The sequence below is a fragment of the Theropithecus gelada genome, chromosome 18 (assembly GCF_003255815.1).
Source record: "Theropithecus gelada isolate Dixy chromosome 18, Tgel_1.0, whole genome shotgun sequence".
In the NCBI taxonomy this organism is placed as follows: domain Eukaryota; kingdom Metazoa; phylum Chordata; class Mammalia; order Primates; family Cercopithecidae; genus Theropithecus; species Theropithecus gelada.
This window is the reverse complement of record NC_037686.1, coordinates 25334034-25348328: the sequence shown is the minus strand read 5'-3', so window position 1 is coordinate 25348328 and position 14295 is coordinate 25334034. Positions and strand designations below refer to the sequence as shown.

Sequence of the window (14295 nt, the reverse complement as noted above, 5' to 3'; positions counted from 1 at the left end):
CTCCTGATGCTACACTTCAAAATCCATTACTGCTTTTTTTTTGCCATGGAAATACAGTGCACTAATCCTAGCTGACAACTGATTGTTGCAGGTATACTAAGGCAGGCATGCTTCTGGGAAAAATGGGATCCTCTACGGCCAACTTTGAGGATTCCCAGTGGCTTCCTCAAATATTCCATGAACTGCATAGGATGCTTCAAGCTTTCCTGCCTCTCTCATTTACTCTGGGGAGACTTAAATTCAAGACTTTCAGTGTGCCCTGACCACTGCTTCCTCCCAATTTCCTTTCTCACAAGTATTTCCCCTAAAAATATCCTTGAACTTGTAATGCTTTCTTGATGTCTGGTTCTCAGAAGATGCAGGCTAATACAACAATTTACCATTAGAACTATCTTCTTTTAATTTTTTTTCATAGTTGTTTTTGTATTTTTTTTTTAAACTAGACTTTATGTTTTAGAGCAGTTTTGGGCTCACAGCAAAACTGGGTGGAAAGTTTGGAAAGCTCCTTTTTATCCCTTCTCCCCACCCCCCATACCAGACATCTCACATCCAAGTGGTACACTTGTTACAACAGCGAACCTACCTTGACACATCATTATCACCCAAAGACCATAGTTTACAATAGAGCTTACTCATGATGTACGTTCTATAGGTTTGGAAAATGTATAAAGATGTGTACACAACTATAATATTATTCAATAGTTTCAGTGCACTACTTAAAAAAAAATCCTTTTTGCTCTACTTATTCCTTGCTTCCTCCCACCTAACTCCTGGTTATCCCTGACCTTTTTATTGTCTTCAATTATGACGTTTTAAGAATGTGATATAGTTGACATCATATAGGATTTAGCCTTTTCAGATTGGCTTCTTTCACTTAGTAAAATGCATTACATTTTCTCCTTGTCTTTCCATGGCTTGATAGGTTATTTCTTTTTAAACTTTAGAGACTGACATACAGAATATGTATATACTCATGGGGTATGTAACGATGTCTTAATACACATAATATATAGAGTGATTAGATCAGGGTAATTGGCATATCTATTATCATAAACATTTATTGTTTCTCGTGTTGGAAACATTCCAGATCCTTCTCCTAGCCATTTGAAGCTATGTATTATTGTTAACTATAGTCATTCTACATTGGTACAGAACACTAGAACTTATTCCTTCTACTTAGCTGTAATTGTGTATCCTTTGAAAAATCTCTTTCTGTCCCCTCTTTCTCCTACACTTCCCAGTCTTCAATATCCTCTGTTTCAATTTTTACTTCTTTGAGATCAACTATATTTTAGCTTCCATACATGAGTGAGGACAGGCAACATTGAACTTTCTGTTACTGTCTTATTTCATTAACATAATATTCACCAGTTCCAACCATGTAGCTGTGAATGACAAGATTTCATTTTTTTTTTATGGATAGTATTACACTGTGTATACATACCACATTTTCTTTGTTCATTCACCTGGACACCTAGGTTGCTTCCATATCTTGGCTATTGTGCATAGTATAGTGATAAACATGGGCGTGCAGATGACTTCTTCAATACTGATTTCCTTTCCTTTGGATAAATGCCCAGTAGTGAGATTGCTGGATCATATGGTAGTTCTATTTGTAGTTTTTGTGGAATTTTCATACTATTATCCATAGCAGTTGTACTAGTTTACGTTCCCACCAGTAGTGTAGAAGAGCTCCTTATTTTTATTTATTTATTTATTTTGCATTCTCACTAGCTTTGTTAGGCGGTTTTTGCATTGCAATAAAGAAACACCTGAGGCTCAGTAATTTATAAAGAAAATAGGTTTAGTTGATTTATGGTTCTTCACACTGTACAAACATGGTAGCAACATCTGCTTTGTTTCTGGTAAGGGCCTCAGGAAGCTGACAATCATAGTGGAAGGCAAAGTGGGAGACGTGGGAACAGGCCTGTCACATGGTGAGAATGGGAACAAGAGAGAGAGGGATGAGGTGTCATACACTTTTAAACAACCGGATCTTGTGAGAACTCACTCACTATCCTGAGGACACCACCAAGCCATTCATGAAGGATCCACTCCCATGACCAAAACACCTCCCAGCATGTCCCACCTCCAACATTGGGGATTACATTTCAACATGAGATTTGGAGGGGACAGACATTTAAACTATATCATTCCACCCTTGGTTCCTCAAATCTCATGTCCCTCTCACATGGCAAAATAAAAAAAGTCTTAACTCATTCCAGCATCAAGTCCAAAGTGTTAAGTCTCATCTGAGACTCATCTCCTTCCAACTTTGAGCCTATAAAATCAAAGCGAGTTATTTACCGCCAAGATGTGATGGTAGTATAGGCATTGAGTAAACATTACTATTCCAAAAGAGAGAAATTTGTCGAAAGAAAGAGGCAACAGGCCTCATGAAATTCTGAAACCTAACAGGGCAGTCACTAAATCTTAAAGCTCTGAAATAATCTCCTTTTACTCCATGCCCCACATCGAGGACACGCTGGAAGGGGTCGGTTTTTAAGACCTTGACAGTTCCACTCTTGTGGCTTCGCAAGGTGCAGCTATTCTCATGAGTTGGAGTTGAGTGACTGTGGGATTCCAGATTCAGGGTGCAAGTTGTCAGTGGAGCTACCATTCTGGGGGCTGAAGGGTGAAAACCGTCTTCCCACAGCTCCACTGTACTGTGCCCCAGTGGGGATTCTCTGTGGGGTCTCCAACCCCACATTTTCCTTTGGCATTTTCCTAGTAGAGGTCGTCTGTAAGGGCCCTGCCCCTGGATCAGGCTTCTGCCTGGGCCCACAGGCTTTCTCCTACATCCTCTGAAATGCAGCTAAAAGCCTCCAACCTTCCTTCATGCTTGCATTCTGTGCACCCCAGGCTTAACACCATGGTGGAAGCCACCAAGGCTTATGGCTTGTGCCCTCCAGAGTGGCAGCCAAAACCATACCTGGGGTCCTTTGAGCCATAATTGTAGCTGGAGCAGCTGTGATGCAGGGAGCAGTGTCCCTAAGCTGAGCAGGGAAGCAGCATCCCAGGCCTGGCCCCTGAAACAATTCTTTCCTCCTAGGCCACTGGGTCTGTAATGGGAAGAGCTGCCTCTAAGATCTCTGTAATGCCTTGAAAGTCTTTTTCCCAGTGTTTTGGATATTAGCACTTTGCTCTCTTTTAGTCATACTAATCTCTATAGCAAGTAGTGGTTCTGCAGCCTGCTTGGAATTTTTCTCTGCCACATGGCCAGTCTGCAAACTTTCCAGACTTTTATACTCTTTTAAATATAAGTTTCAACTTTAAGTCATTCCTTTGCTCCCATATATGATAATAGGTCATTAGAAGCAGCTAAGCTACATCTTGAACACTCTGCTGCTTAGAAATTTCTTCTGCCACATACTGTAAGTCATTACTGTTAAGTTCAAACTTCCACAGATCCCGAGAACATGAACACAATGCAGTCAAGCTCTTTGCTCAGGTGTAACATGGGTAATCTTTACCCCAGTTCCCAATAGCTTCCTCATTTACATCTGAAACCTCATCAGTCTAGCCTTCACTGTCAACGTTTCTATCAGTATTTTGGTCACAGCCATTTGACCAGTATCTTAGAAGTTCCAAACCTTCTCTCATCTTCCTGTCTTCTTCTGAGCTCTCTAAACTCCTCCAATCTCTGCCTATTACTCAGTTTCAAAGTCACTTGCACACTTTCAAGTATCTTTATAGCAAAGTCCTATTCCTCGGTACCAATTTTATGTATTAAGCCATTTTTGTATTGCTATAAAGAAATACCAAAGACTGGGTAATTTATAAATAAATGAGGCTTAATTGGTTCACAGTTCTGCAGGCTATACAAGCATGGCAGCAACATTTGCTTAGCTTTGAGGGCCTCAGGAAAGTTACAATCATGGAGGAAAGTGAAGTGACAGCAGGCATGTCACATGGCAAGAGTGGGAGCGAGAGAGGGAGGAAGTGCCACACAGTTTTAAACAACCATTTCTTGTGAGAACTCACTATCATGAGGACAGCACCAATCTATTCATGAGAGATCTATCCGCATGACCGAAACAGCTCCCATCATGCCCCACCTTAGACTTGGGGATTGCTGCTCAGCCTGAGATTTAGAGAGGACAACTATCCAACCTATATCAACAGCATTTGTTATTTTTTGTCTTTTGATAATATCCATTCTAATTTGGCTGATATGATTCCTCATTGTTGTTTGCATTTCCCTAATGATTAGTGATATCAAGCATTTCTGAGAAATATTTGTTCAGGTTATTTGCCCACTTTTTTTTTTCCTATTGAGATGTTTGAAGTCCTTGTATATTCTGGATATTAATCTGCAGTTTGATTAGTAGATTGCAAATATTTTCTCTCATTGTGTACATTGTACTTGCACACTGTTGCTTGTTTCCTTTGCTGTGCAGAAGCTTTTTAGTTTGATATTATCACATTTGTTTATTTATGCTTTTGTTGCCTGTAATTTTGAGGTCTTATTAATAAAACTTTTTCCAGGACAATGTGTTGAACCATTTCCTGTGTGTGTGTGTGAGTGTGTGTGTGTGTGAGATAGAGTGTGTGTGTGTGTTTATACTAGTTTTAAAGTTTTGGTTCTTACATTTAGGTCTTTCATCCGTGTTGACTTGATTTGTGTAGAGGGTAAGAGATGGGGTCTCTTTTTATTATTCCGTATATGGACATCAAGCTTTTCAGAACCATTTTTTGAAGAGACTGTCATTTCCCCAAAGTATGTTCTTTCTGTCTTTGTCAAAAATCAGTTGGTTGTAGATATGTAGATTAATATCTGGGTTTTCTATGTTGTTTAGTTGGTCTGTGTATCCATTTTTATTGCCAGCACCATGCTGTTTGGATATAACAGCTTTGTAGTCAGGTAGTGTGGTACCTCCAGCTTTGTTCTTTTGCCCAAAATTGCTTTGGCTATTTGGGGTTTTTGTGGTTCCATAAAATTTTTAACTTTCTTTTTTTATTTCTATGAATGATGTCATTGGTATTCTGATAAGAATTGCATTTAAACTGTAGGTTGTTTTTGGTAGTATGGTCATTTTGACAATATTCTTTCAATCTGTGAGCTAGGATATCTCCATTTTTGCAGCCTCTTCAGTTTCTTTCATTAGGGTTTTGTGGTTTTTCTTGTAGAGGTCTTTCACCTTGTTGGTTACATATGTTCCTATTTTATTTTTTTGTAGGTATTGTAAATGAGATTGCCTTTTTATTTTTTGGTTATATCTTTATTAGTGTATAGAAACACTACTGAGTTTTGTGTGTTGATGTTGAATCCTGCAACCTTATTGAATTCATTTATCAGTTCTAAGAGTTTTTTTGGTAGAGTCTTCAGGTTTTTCTATATACAAGATTATGTTATCTACAAAGATGGACAATTAGACTTCCTTCTTTCCAAAATAGACGCTGCCCTGTATTTCTTTCTCTTGGCTAATTGCTCTGGCTAGGACTTCCAGTATTACGTTGAATGAAAGTGCTGAGACTGGACATCCTTGTCTTGTTCTAGTTCTTATATAAAAAACTTTCAACTTTTCCCTCTTCAGTATGATATTAGCTGTGGTTTTGTCATATATGGCCCCTGTATTATGTTGAGGTACCTTTTCCTACACCTAATTTATTAAGAATATTTTTTATTATGAAGAAATATTTAATTTTATCAAATACTTTACTTGCCTTTACTGAGATGATCATATGGCATTTGTCCTTTATTGCGTTGATGAAATGTATCACATTTATTGATTCATACATGTTGAATCATTCTTGACTTTCTGGGATAAATCCCACCTGATCATGGTGTGTTATCATTTTGATATATTGTTGGAATCAGTTTCCTGGCATTTTGTCGAAGATGTTTCTATCTGTGTTCATCAGAGATATTGGTTTATAGTGGTTTTTTGTTGTTGTGTCCATGTCTAGCTTTGGTATCAAGGTTACACTGGTCTTGTGGAATGAGTTAGGGAGAGTTCCTTTCATTTCAAATTTTTGGAATAGTTTTAGAAGAGCTGAAGTTATTTCTTCTTTAAAGGTTCAATAGAATTCAGTGATACTGGATTTTTTTGGGGGAAGAGTTTTTGTAACTGAGTCAATCTTATTGTTATTGCTGTGTTTAGGCTTTCTATTTCTTCTTGGTTCAATCTTAATAGGTTGTATGTATCTACGAATTTATCAATTTCCTCTAGGTTTTTTATTTTATTGGCATGTAAATTGCTTACAGTAATCTCTAATTATACTTTTATTTTCTGTGGTGCCCATTGTGATAACTCCTTTTTCATTTGTGATTTGGTTTTTGGGTCTTCCCTTTTTTTCTTTGTTAATCTAGCTAATGGTTTGTCCATTTATCTTTTAAAAAGCTAACTTTTTGTTCTGTGAATCTCTTGTATTTTTTAGTCTCGATTTTATTTATTTCTGCTTTTGATCTTTCTTTCTTTCTTTCTACTTATTGTAATTTGGTTTGTTCTTGCTTTTCTAGGTCCTTGCAGTGCATCAGCAGGTTATTTTAAATCTCTCTAGTTTTTACTGTAGTCATTTACTGCTATAAACTTGCCTCTTAATACTTCTTTTTATGTGTCCCATAGAATTGGTATATTGAGTTTCAATTTTCATTTATTTCAACTAATTCTTTAATTGTATTTTTAATTTTTGTCTTCATTCACTGGTCTTTCAGGAACATGTCATTTAATTTCAATGTATTTGTATAATTTATTTATTTGTTTATTTATTTATTTATATTTTGAGATGGAGTCTTGCTCTGTCACCCAGGCTGCAGTGCAGTGGCACAATCTTGGTTCACTACAACCTCTGCCTCCTGGGTTCAAGTGATTCTCCTGTTTCAGCCTCCTGAGTAGCTGGGATTACAGGTGCATGGAGCCACTCTTGGCTGTTTTGTATTTTTAGCAGAGACAGAATTTCACCATGAGCCAGGCTGGTCTCAAACTCCTGACCTCTGGTGATCCACCTGCCTTGGCCTTTCAAAGTGCTAGGATTATAGGCATGAGCCACCATGCCCAGCCTGAAATATGATTCTTTATTAGACTGATACCTTGTAGGTTTTCAAGTGAACCACTAGAGTTCACTCTCCCATATTTGAGTATGTGGGATTTTTTATGTGTCCTATCTCAGTCTTGATAAGTATGCAGGTCGTTTCATCTAATATTTTGCTTTTTAAATCTTTATTCATAAATAATTGTAGACTCTTAGGAGTTTAGACACAGAGTCTTGTGTACCCTTCTTCCAGCTTCTTCCAATGGGAGTATCTTGTATTGTATATACTGCACTTATTGTCAGTATTAAAACCAGGAAATTGAGATAAGCCTAATCATTTCATGATTTTTTACATATTTTCATGTATGTATGTATGTGTGTGTTTATTGTTATTTGCCATTTTATCTCGTATAGATTCAGTAACTACCACTACAATCAGAATACAGACTAGTTTCATTTCCTATGCTACCGTTTTTATTCGTACCAACTGTCCTTTCTCTGTCTCCTGACAACCACTATTATTTTCTCTATCTCTAGTCTTGCCATTTTAAGAGTGCTATATAAATGAAACCCTATAATATTTAATTAACTTTTGATTTGGGCTTTTTTTATTAGACATAACGCATTTGAGATCAGTCTGGGTTGTTGAAGGTACTAAGAGTTCATTCCTTTTTTATTACTGAATGAAATTCCATTGTATGGATGTACCACAGCTTGAAACCATCTGCCCTTTGAGGGACATTTAGTTTGCTCCCAGTTATTTGCTACTTTGAATAAAGTTGCCATGGATATCAATGTGGAAGTTTTTGTGTGAACATAAATTTTTCATTTCTCTTGGATAAATATCAAAAAGTGTGATTTTTGGGATGTATGTTAAGTGTAAATTTAATTTTCTAAAAAACTGCCAAACTGGTCTTCCAGAATGGCTGTACCACTTTATCTGAATGCCAGCAATGTATGAGAGATCCATTTCTCTACAAGAGAACACTAATTTTTTTTTAAAAAAATTCAACCTAGACTAGTAAGTTTGTAGTGATATATCATTATGATTTTAATTTGCATTTCCCTAGTGGCAAATTGTGATGTACATCTTTTCGTGTGCTCAATTGTTATTGAAGTCTCTTTTTCATACAGTGTCTGTTCAAATATTTTGCCATTTCCTCATTGTAATGTTCGTTTTCTTATGGTTGTGTGTACGGAATTCTTTAATTTTGAAAATGCAAGACTTTTAATCGGATATGTTATATGCAAATATATTCTATGTTTTAGTAAAGTCTTGTCTTTTTGTCTTTGAGGGTGTTTTATAATGCAGAAGTTCTTAATTTTTCTAAAATTCTACTTATCACTTTCTTCTTTTATTCATCATGTACTTGGTATCACACACAAGAAATCTTGCCCTAATCGTGTAATAAAGAAGTTTGTTTTCTAAAAATATTATAGGTTTACAATTTATATTTAGATATATAAGCCATTTTTAGTTAGATTGTGTGTAAAATGTGAGATTTAGCTTGAGCTTCACTTTTTTTGCCAATGAATATGTAATTATTCCATCACCATATGTTAAATTACTTTCATTAAATTGATTTTGTAACTTTGTCAAAAATCAGGCATGTTTGTGTAGCTCTATTTCTGAGTTGTCTATGACCATTCCATTTATCTATTTGGCTATCCCTCTGCCAATATCACACTTTCTTGATTTCAGAGTTTGCATAGTAATTCTTAACAACTGGTAGAGTGATTCTTCCCTTTTATTCTTCTAAATTTATTTGGATTTAGCTGATATAACAATGATGAAATTTAAAATAACAGTGGAGACAAGCATAGTATAAACTGCTTTCCTGGAAAATCCTCAAAAGTCTGAGGAGTTAGTGGCATCAACTTCATCAAGAAATTGGAATAAGTGAACCACTAAAATAATAATTCTTAAATTGCATGGCAGTAGGCAATTGTCCATCACTCAGGCAAAAATCCATAGTGTATTCTCTGGACTGGAGGCAACAGATAACACTGAGAGAAGAAAAATTAATTTCAAAAGAAATTAATACATTTTGAATGTTGACGCTACCTAACTCTCATTGCCTAACTGGCTTCTAGGATTCTGACAGGTTAAGTCTATACTCTGCAGACATGGAAATGTAAAGAATCTTGTTCTTGCCTATTTGTTTGTTCCTTTAATTTTCATTTCTATAGTGAGATTGTAGATTTCAGTTTCCTTTGACCATGCTGCTGGAATCAGGGTTGGTGCATAAGAATCTGGGCCAATTCAATAAGCACACCATATATTTATTGGAGATTGTTCATATTCTCTGTGCCTTTTTCTATTGAATAATTTTTCTATTACATATTGACTTGTATGAGTTTATTACATATAAAGTTTTACTTTTATATGGGTTTCAAATAAATCTCCTAGTCTACTATTTTGTTTAAGGTGTGTTAAAAAAGTTGTAATTATCTATATTATTTGCTGGTATTTTATGAAAATGGTAATTTTATCATTTTCTCACTGTTTTTTTTTTGCTACATTAAACAACCATAACAGTATCTAAAGTAATTTTATATTTGGAAGATGGTTTCTACTTGCTAGATTAGATAAAGGACTGTGTGGTTCACAGACTAGCACTGGTCCTCTTGGGAGGGTCATATAGGAACAAATAACTCTTTGACTATTACTTCTTTTTAAAAAGTCCTGTGTTTTCCTAAGCTACAATTTCCTTTATTTTACCTCTAAGGCTGTGAAAGCTATAACTGCTTGGTCTTTTCAATTCTGCCTCCTCTTCTTTTTTTCTTACCTTTCCATCCCTGTATTACCCAGCTTCTGAATTAAAAGTGTGTAAATCTCTTACCTGAAATCAGATTCAAAGACAGTTTATTTGAAAGAATTTATAATTGATTTTTCTCTCAATTATGTTTTCCCTTGGAAACAATACTATTGATGACTTTTTTCCCTCACTATTTACTTAACATCTAAGTAGTATTGTTTAGAAATTGTCAAGTTACTTTGGGATGGATTTCCATTGATTCATACTGTTAAAGCTAATTTAAGTATTATTTATTTATTTATTTATTTATTTTGAGATAGGATCTCTGTCACCCAGGCTGGAGTACAGTGAATCAATCACAGCTCACTACACCCTCAAATTACTGGGCTCAATCAATCCTCCCACCTCCGCCTCCTCAGTAGATGGGGCTACAGGCATGTGCCACCATGCTTGGCTAATTTTCCATTTTTTTTTTGTAAAGACATTGTCTCTCCATGTTGCCCAAGCTGGTCTTGAACTCCTGGACTCAAGTAATCTGCTACCTTGGCCTCCCAAAGTGTTGGGATTACAGGCATGAGCCACCAAGCCTGGCCTAAGTATAATTTAAAATATATTTTTTTCTACCTAGGAGAGAGATGTATCAACTTACCAGTCTATATGATCATTACTCTTCATCAGTGGTAAATGTTAATACTAATATTGAGGAGAAGGAAGAGGAAGTGACTGAAGCAATAAGGGAAACAAAGTCATCAAAAAATGAATTACATTCTCTTTCAAAAACGGTGAGTTTTTCATATTTAAAAATAAAAAATACTGATTTTTGTTTTGAGTTATAAATAGCAAACTTTTTGTCAATAATTAAATAGCAATTGGCCAATTTTTAAAATATTTAGCCAATTTGCCTATATTAGTTTTCTATTGCTACCTAACAAATTACCACAAATTTAGCATCTTGAAACAGCACTCATTTATTATCTCAACCTTTTCCTAAGTCAGAAGTCTGGGCACAGCATGGCTCAAGTGGTTGCTCTGCCCTAGGACTGGCAAGACTAAAATCAGGGTATCAGTAGCCTGGCATTTCTATCTGGAGACTCCAGGATAACACTATTTTTAGTATACAGGTATCAAAATATCAGAATAGACCCCTATAAAGATGTCCAATTATTATGTGTCAATTAAAATAAAAACTGAAGAAAAACTTCAAACAAAAACTTACTCAGTTTTTGTTTTAATTGACACATAATAATTGTATATTTTTATAAGAGGTCTAATGTGATATTTTGATACCTGTATACAATCCGTAATGATCAAATTAGGTAACATTCAGCATTTCTTTGTGTTGGTAACATTCAAAATCGCCCTCTTCCAGGATTTTGAAAATCCTCATTGAAAATATAGAATGAATTATTAACTAGAGTCACTCTACAGTGCTGAAGAACACTAAAACTTACTTGTCTTATTAAGCTATAATTTTTTATCTCTTATCCAACCTCTGTCTATGCCCCCTACCCCCTACACTTCCTAGTCTCTAGTTATCACTACTCTACTCTCTGCTTCTGTGAGATCAACCTGTTTAGCTTCCATGTATGAAGGAGAACGTACGGTATTCATTTTTCTGTGCTAGGCTTATTTCACTTGACATAATGCCCTCCTGTTCCATCCATGTTGCTGCAAATAACAGGAATTCGTTCCTTTTTATTGCCAAATAGTATTCCATTGTGTATCACATTTTCTTATCTACTCATCCGTTGATGGAAGCAGGTTGATTTCATATCTTAGGTTTTGTGAATAGTGCTGCAATAAATGCAAAGGTGTAGATATCTCTTGGACATACTGATTCCTTTTTCTTTGGATATATAACCAGCAGTGGGATTGTTGGATCATATGTAATTCTTTTTTTAGTGGGTTTTTTTTTTTTTTTTTGAAGAATCTCCATACTGCTGTGATCTCCACTCCACAGTGGCTGTATTCATTTATAGTCCCACCAACAACGTTTAAGAGTACCTTTTCTCTGCATCTTCAACAGCATTCGTTATTTTTTGTCTTTTTGATACTACCCATTCTAACTGGGGTGTTCAGTTTTGACATGATTTAATTCTTATGGTTTGAGAACTGAAGCCTTTGTTTCCTTGGCAGCTGTCAGCCTGAGATCACACTCAGTTTTCAGAGGCTGCCTGCATTCCCTAGCTATTTGTTCTCTTCTTCTCTAAAACCAGCAGTGGTGTGCTCCTGCTTGGAAGCATCTGACCTTTCATTATGACTCATCTTTTCTGAAGATGAAGCTTTCTTTTCCTGCCATATCTCATTCACTGTTGTATAAGAACATAATAGATAAAATAAATAATAGTATAGTAAAAGGAAATAATATATAAATTATTATGCCAGTTTGCATTCCAACCTGGAGTTAAAGACATTCTTCTCTACAATAAGGCTTTTTAATTGCACCTCATTATGGTTTGTTATTAGTTATTAATGGAACTGAACATTTTTAATGATTTTTGCGGGGTGATTTGTATTTCCTTTTCTGTGACAACCTGCTCATGATTTTCCTGCTATATACTGAGTGTCATCTCACTGATTTGTAAGAATTTATATATTGTGGATACTAAATATTTTCTAGTTACAAATGTTAAAAATATATTTACCCAAACTTTTTTCATTTCTTTATGGTAACTTCTGATGAAAAGACATCTCAGTTTAATGTAGTATCAGGTATAAATACATTCCTTTGTGCTTTTTCCTTTTGTGAACTTGTTTAAGAAATTGTCCCACTCCTGAGATTATAAAAATATTTTCTGTTATTTCATTCTCAATGTTTCTGAATTCTGCTTTTAATGTTTATGTGATAGTTTTAGATGAAACTATGTTTAGAATGTTTAAAATTGAGGCTTATTTTTCTCACTCTGCCTTCTATTTACAAATTTGGAATTAAAAAGCTATTTCTACAATTTTTGGAATGCATATTTCACTTGCCAGATGTGATGCATAATTAATATGAAATTCATGTATGGGTGTAATGTGAAGTGAGGTTCCAGTTATTTTTTGTATAATATATAAAACAAATTGTTACAATGCAATCTTCTGATGGGTTTTGTTTATATATCTGTAATCAGTGCTATCTCTCTCCCACATTAGGTTTTTATGTTTGTGTGGATCTTTTACCATTCATTTTTTACTTTGATCTATTTGACCATCTTCACCTGAACACTCCCTGTCAGCATCACTAAAATTCCATAATGGGTGTTAATTATCTGTGATAGTGAATCCTCTGATCTTATATTTTCTTTTGAGTTCTAGGCTTTTCTTGATTCTTGCTCTTCCATATAGGTTTCAGGATTATCCGGTTCATTTCTTTAAAAATTTTTGTTGGAATTATGATTAAAACTGTATCCACTTATGGAATAATTGAGTAAGAACTCTAGTCTTTATGATAGGGACTTCTAAACATACCCATGACCTATCTCTGTTTATTTGAGTTGTTTTCCCAAACTGAACCTTAATCAATGTTCTTGGAACTTTCCAAAAGGAAAACTGTGTCTTTGCAAAATCAGACAGTGATGAGACAAATTAACCCTTCCATCTTCATCTAATGTTAAAGTTATTTTTTAAAATTGATTTGTAATGTGATCCTGATATGTTTATAAAATTGGTCTATATGATAGAAATAATTTAAAATTTATTATGGTTTAATTCATGTTCTAATATATGGGTAATTTGCATAAATATTTCATTTGACAAAAATGTTTTCTCTGATTTGGGGATACAATTCTAAGTAGATTGATTTAGCCATTTGTGTTAGTTGTGTTATTTAAATCTTTTATATTTCTGGTTTATTTTCTGACACTTCTATCAATTACTGTGAGAGATGAATTAAAATATCTCAGGGAGATAGGTTACTTTTCTCATTTTTCCTAATTTTTGCTTCATGAATTTTGAAGCCATAAGTTTAGAATGATTAGAGTTGAGCTTTTTTATTATGCTTTTATTTGCAAGGTTTGAAGTTATGAATTATTGATAAAGTTTGTGGAATGCATATTTCACTTGACAGATGTTAAGCATACTCAATATCTTTAACTTCTTTCTGAACAGTTTAGGGATTTTGTGATCCTCTCCTGACATATATTCAATTGTCCATCATTTTATTAATTTTCTTATCAAGATAATTTATTAATTTACACAATAAATGTTTATTTATATTTATTCCCAGGTTAATATTTTGCACACAACTCTATCTGTGTGTTAGACTTTCCTAATTAAAATTCCTTTTATCTTTTTTAAAAAAAGTTTTGTTGTTGTTAGTTTTTTTTATTTCTTGGGATAGTAGTCTCATACTGTCACCAGGACTGGAGTGTGGTGATACGATCTCAGCTTGCTGCAACCTCTGTCTCACGGGTTCAAGTGATTCTCCAACCTCAGCCTCCCCAGTAGCTGGGATTACAGGTGTGTGCCATCATGCCCGGCTAATTTTTGTATTTTTAGTAGAGATGGGGTTTCACCATGTTGGCCAGGCTGGTCTCAAACTCCTGACCTCAGGTGATCTACCCACCTCGGCCTTCCAAAG

General features: G+C 35.0%; 1 protein-coding gene across 3 annotated transcripts in view; it reads left to right on the top strand.

Annotated features, from left to right (window-relative positions):
* CCDC178 (coiled-coil domain containing 178) overlaps positions 1-14295 on the top strand; it is a 523876-nt gene that overhangs the window by 129376 nt on the left and 380205 nt on the right. For all 3 annotated transcript variants that reach the window (XM_025365268.1, XM_025365270.1, XM_025365269.1), the window contains exon 12: positions 10363-10516. In XM_025365268.1, the coding sequence (XP_025221053.1) occupies positions 10363-10516 (154 nt within the window). The remainder of the gene's footprint in view (positions 1-10362; positions 10517-14295) is intronic.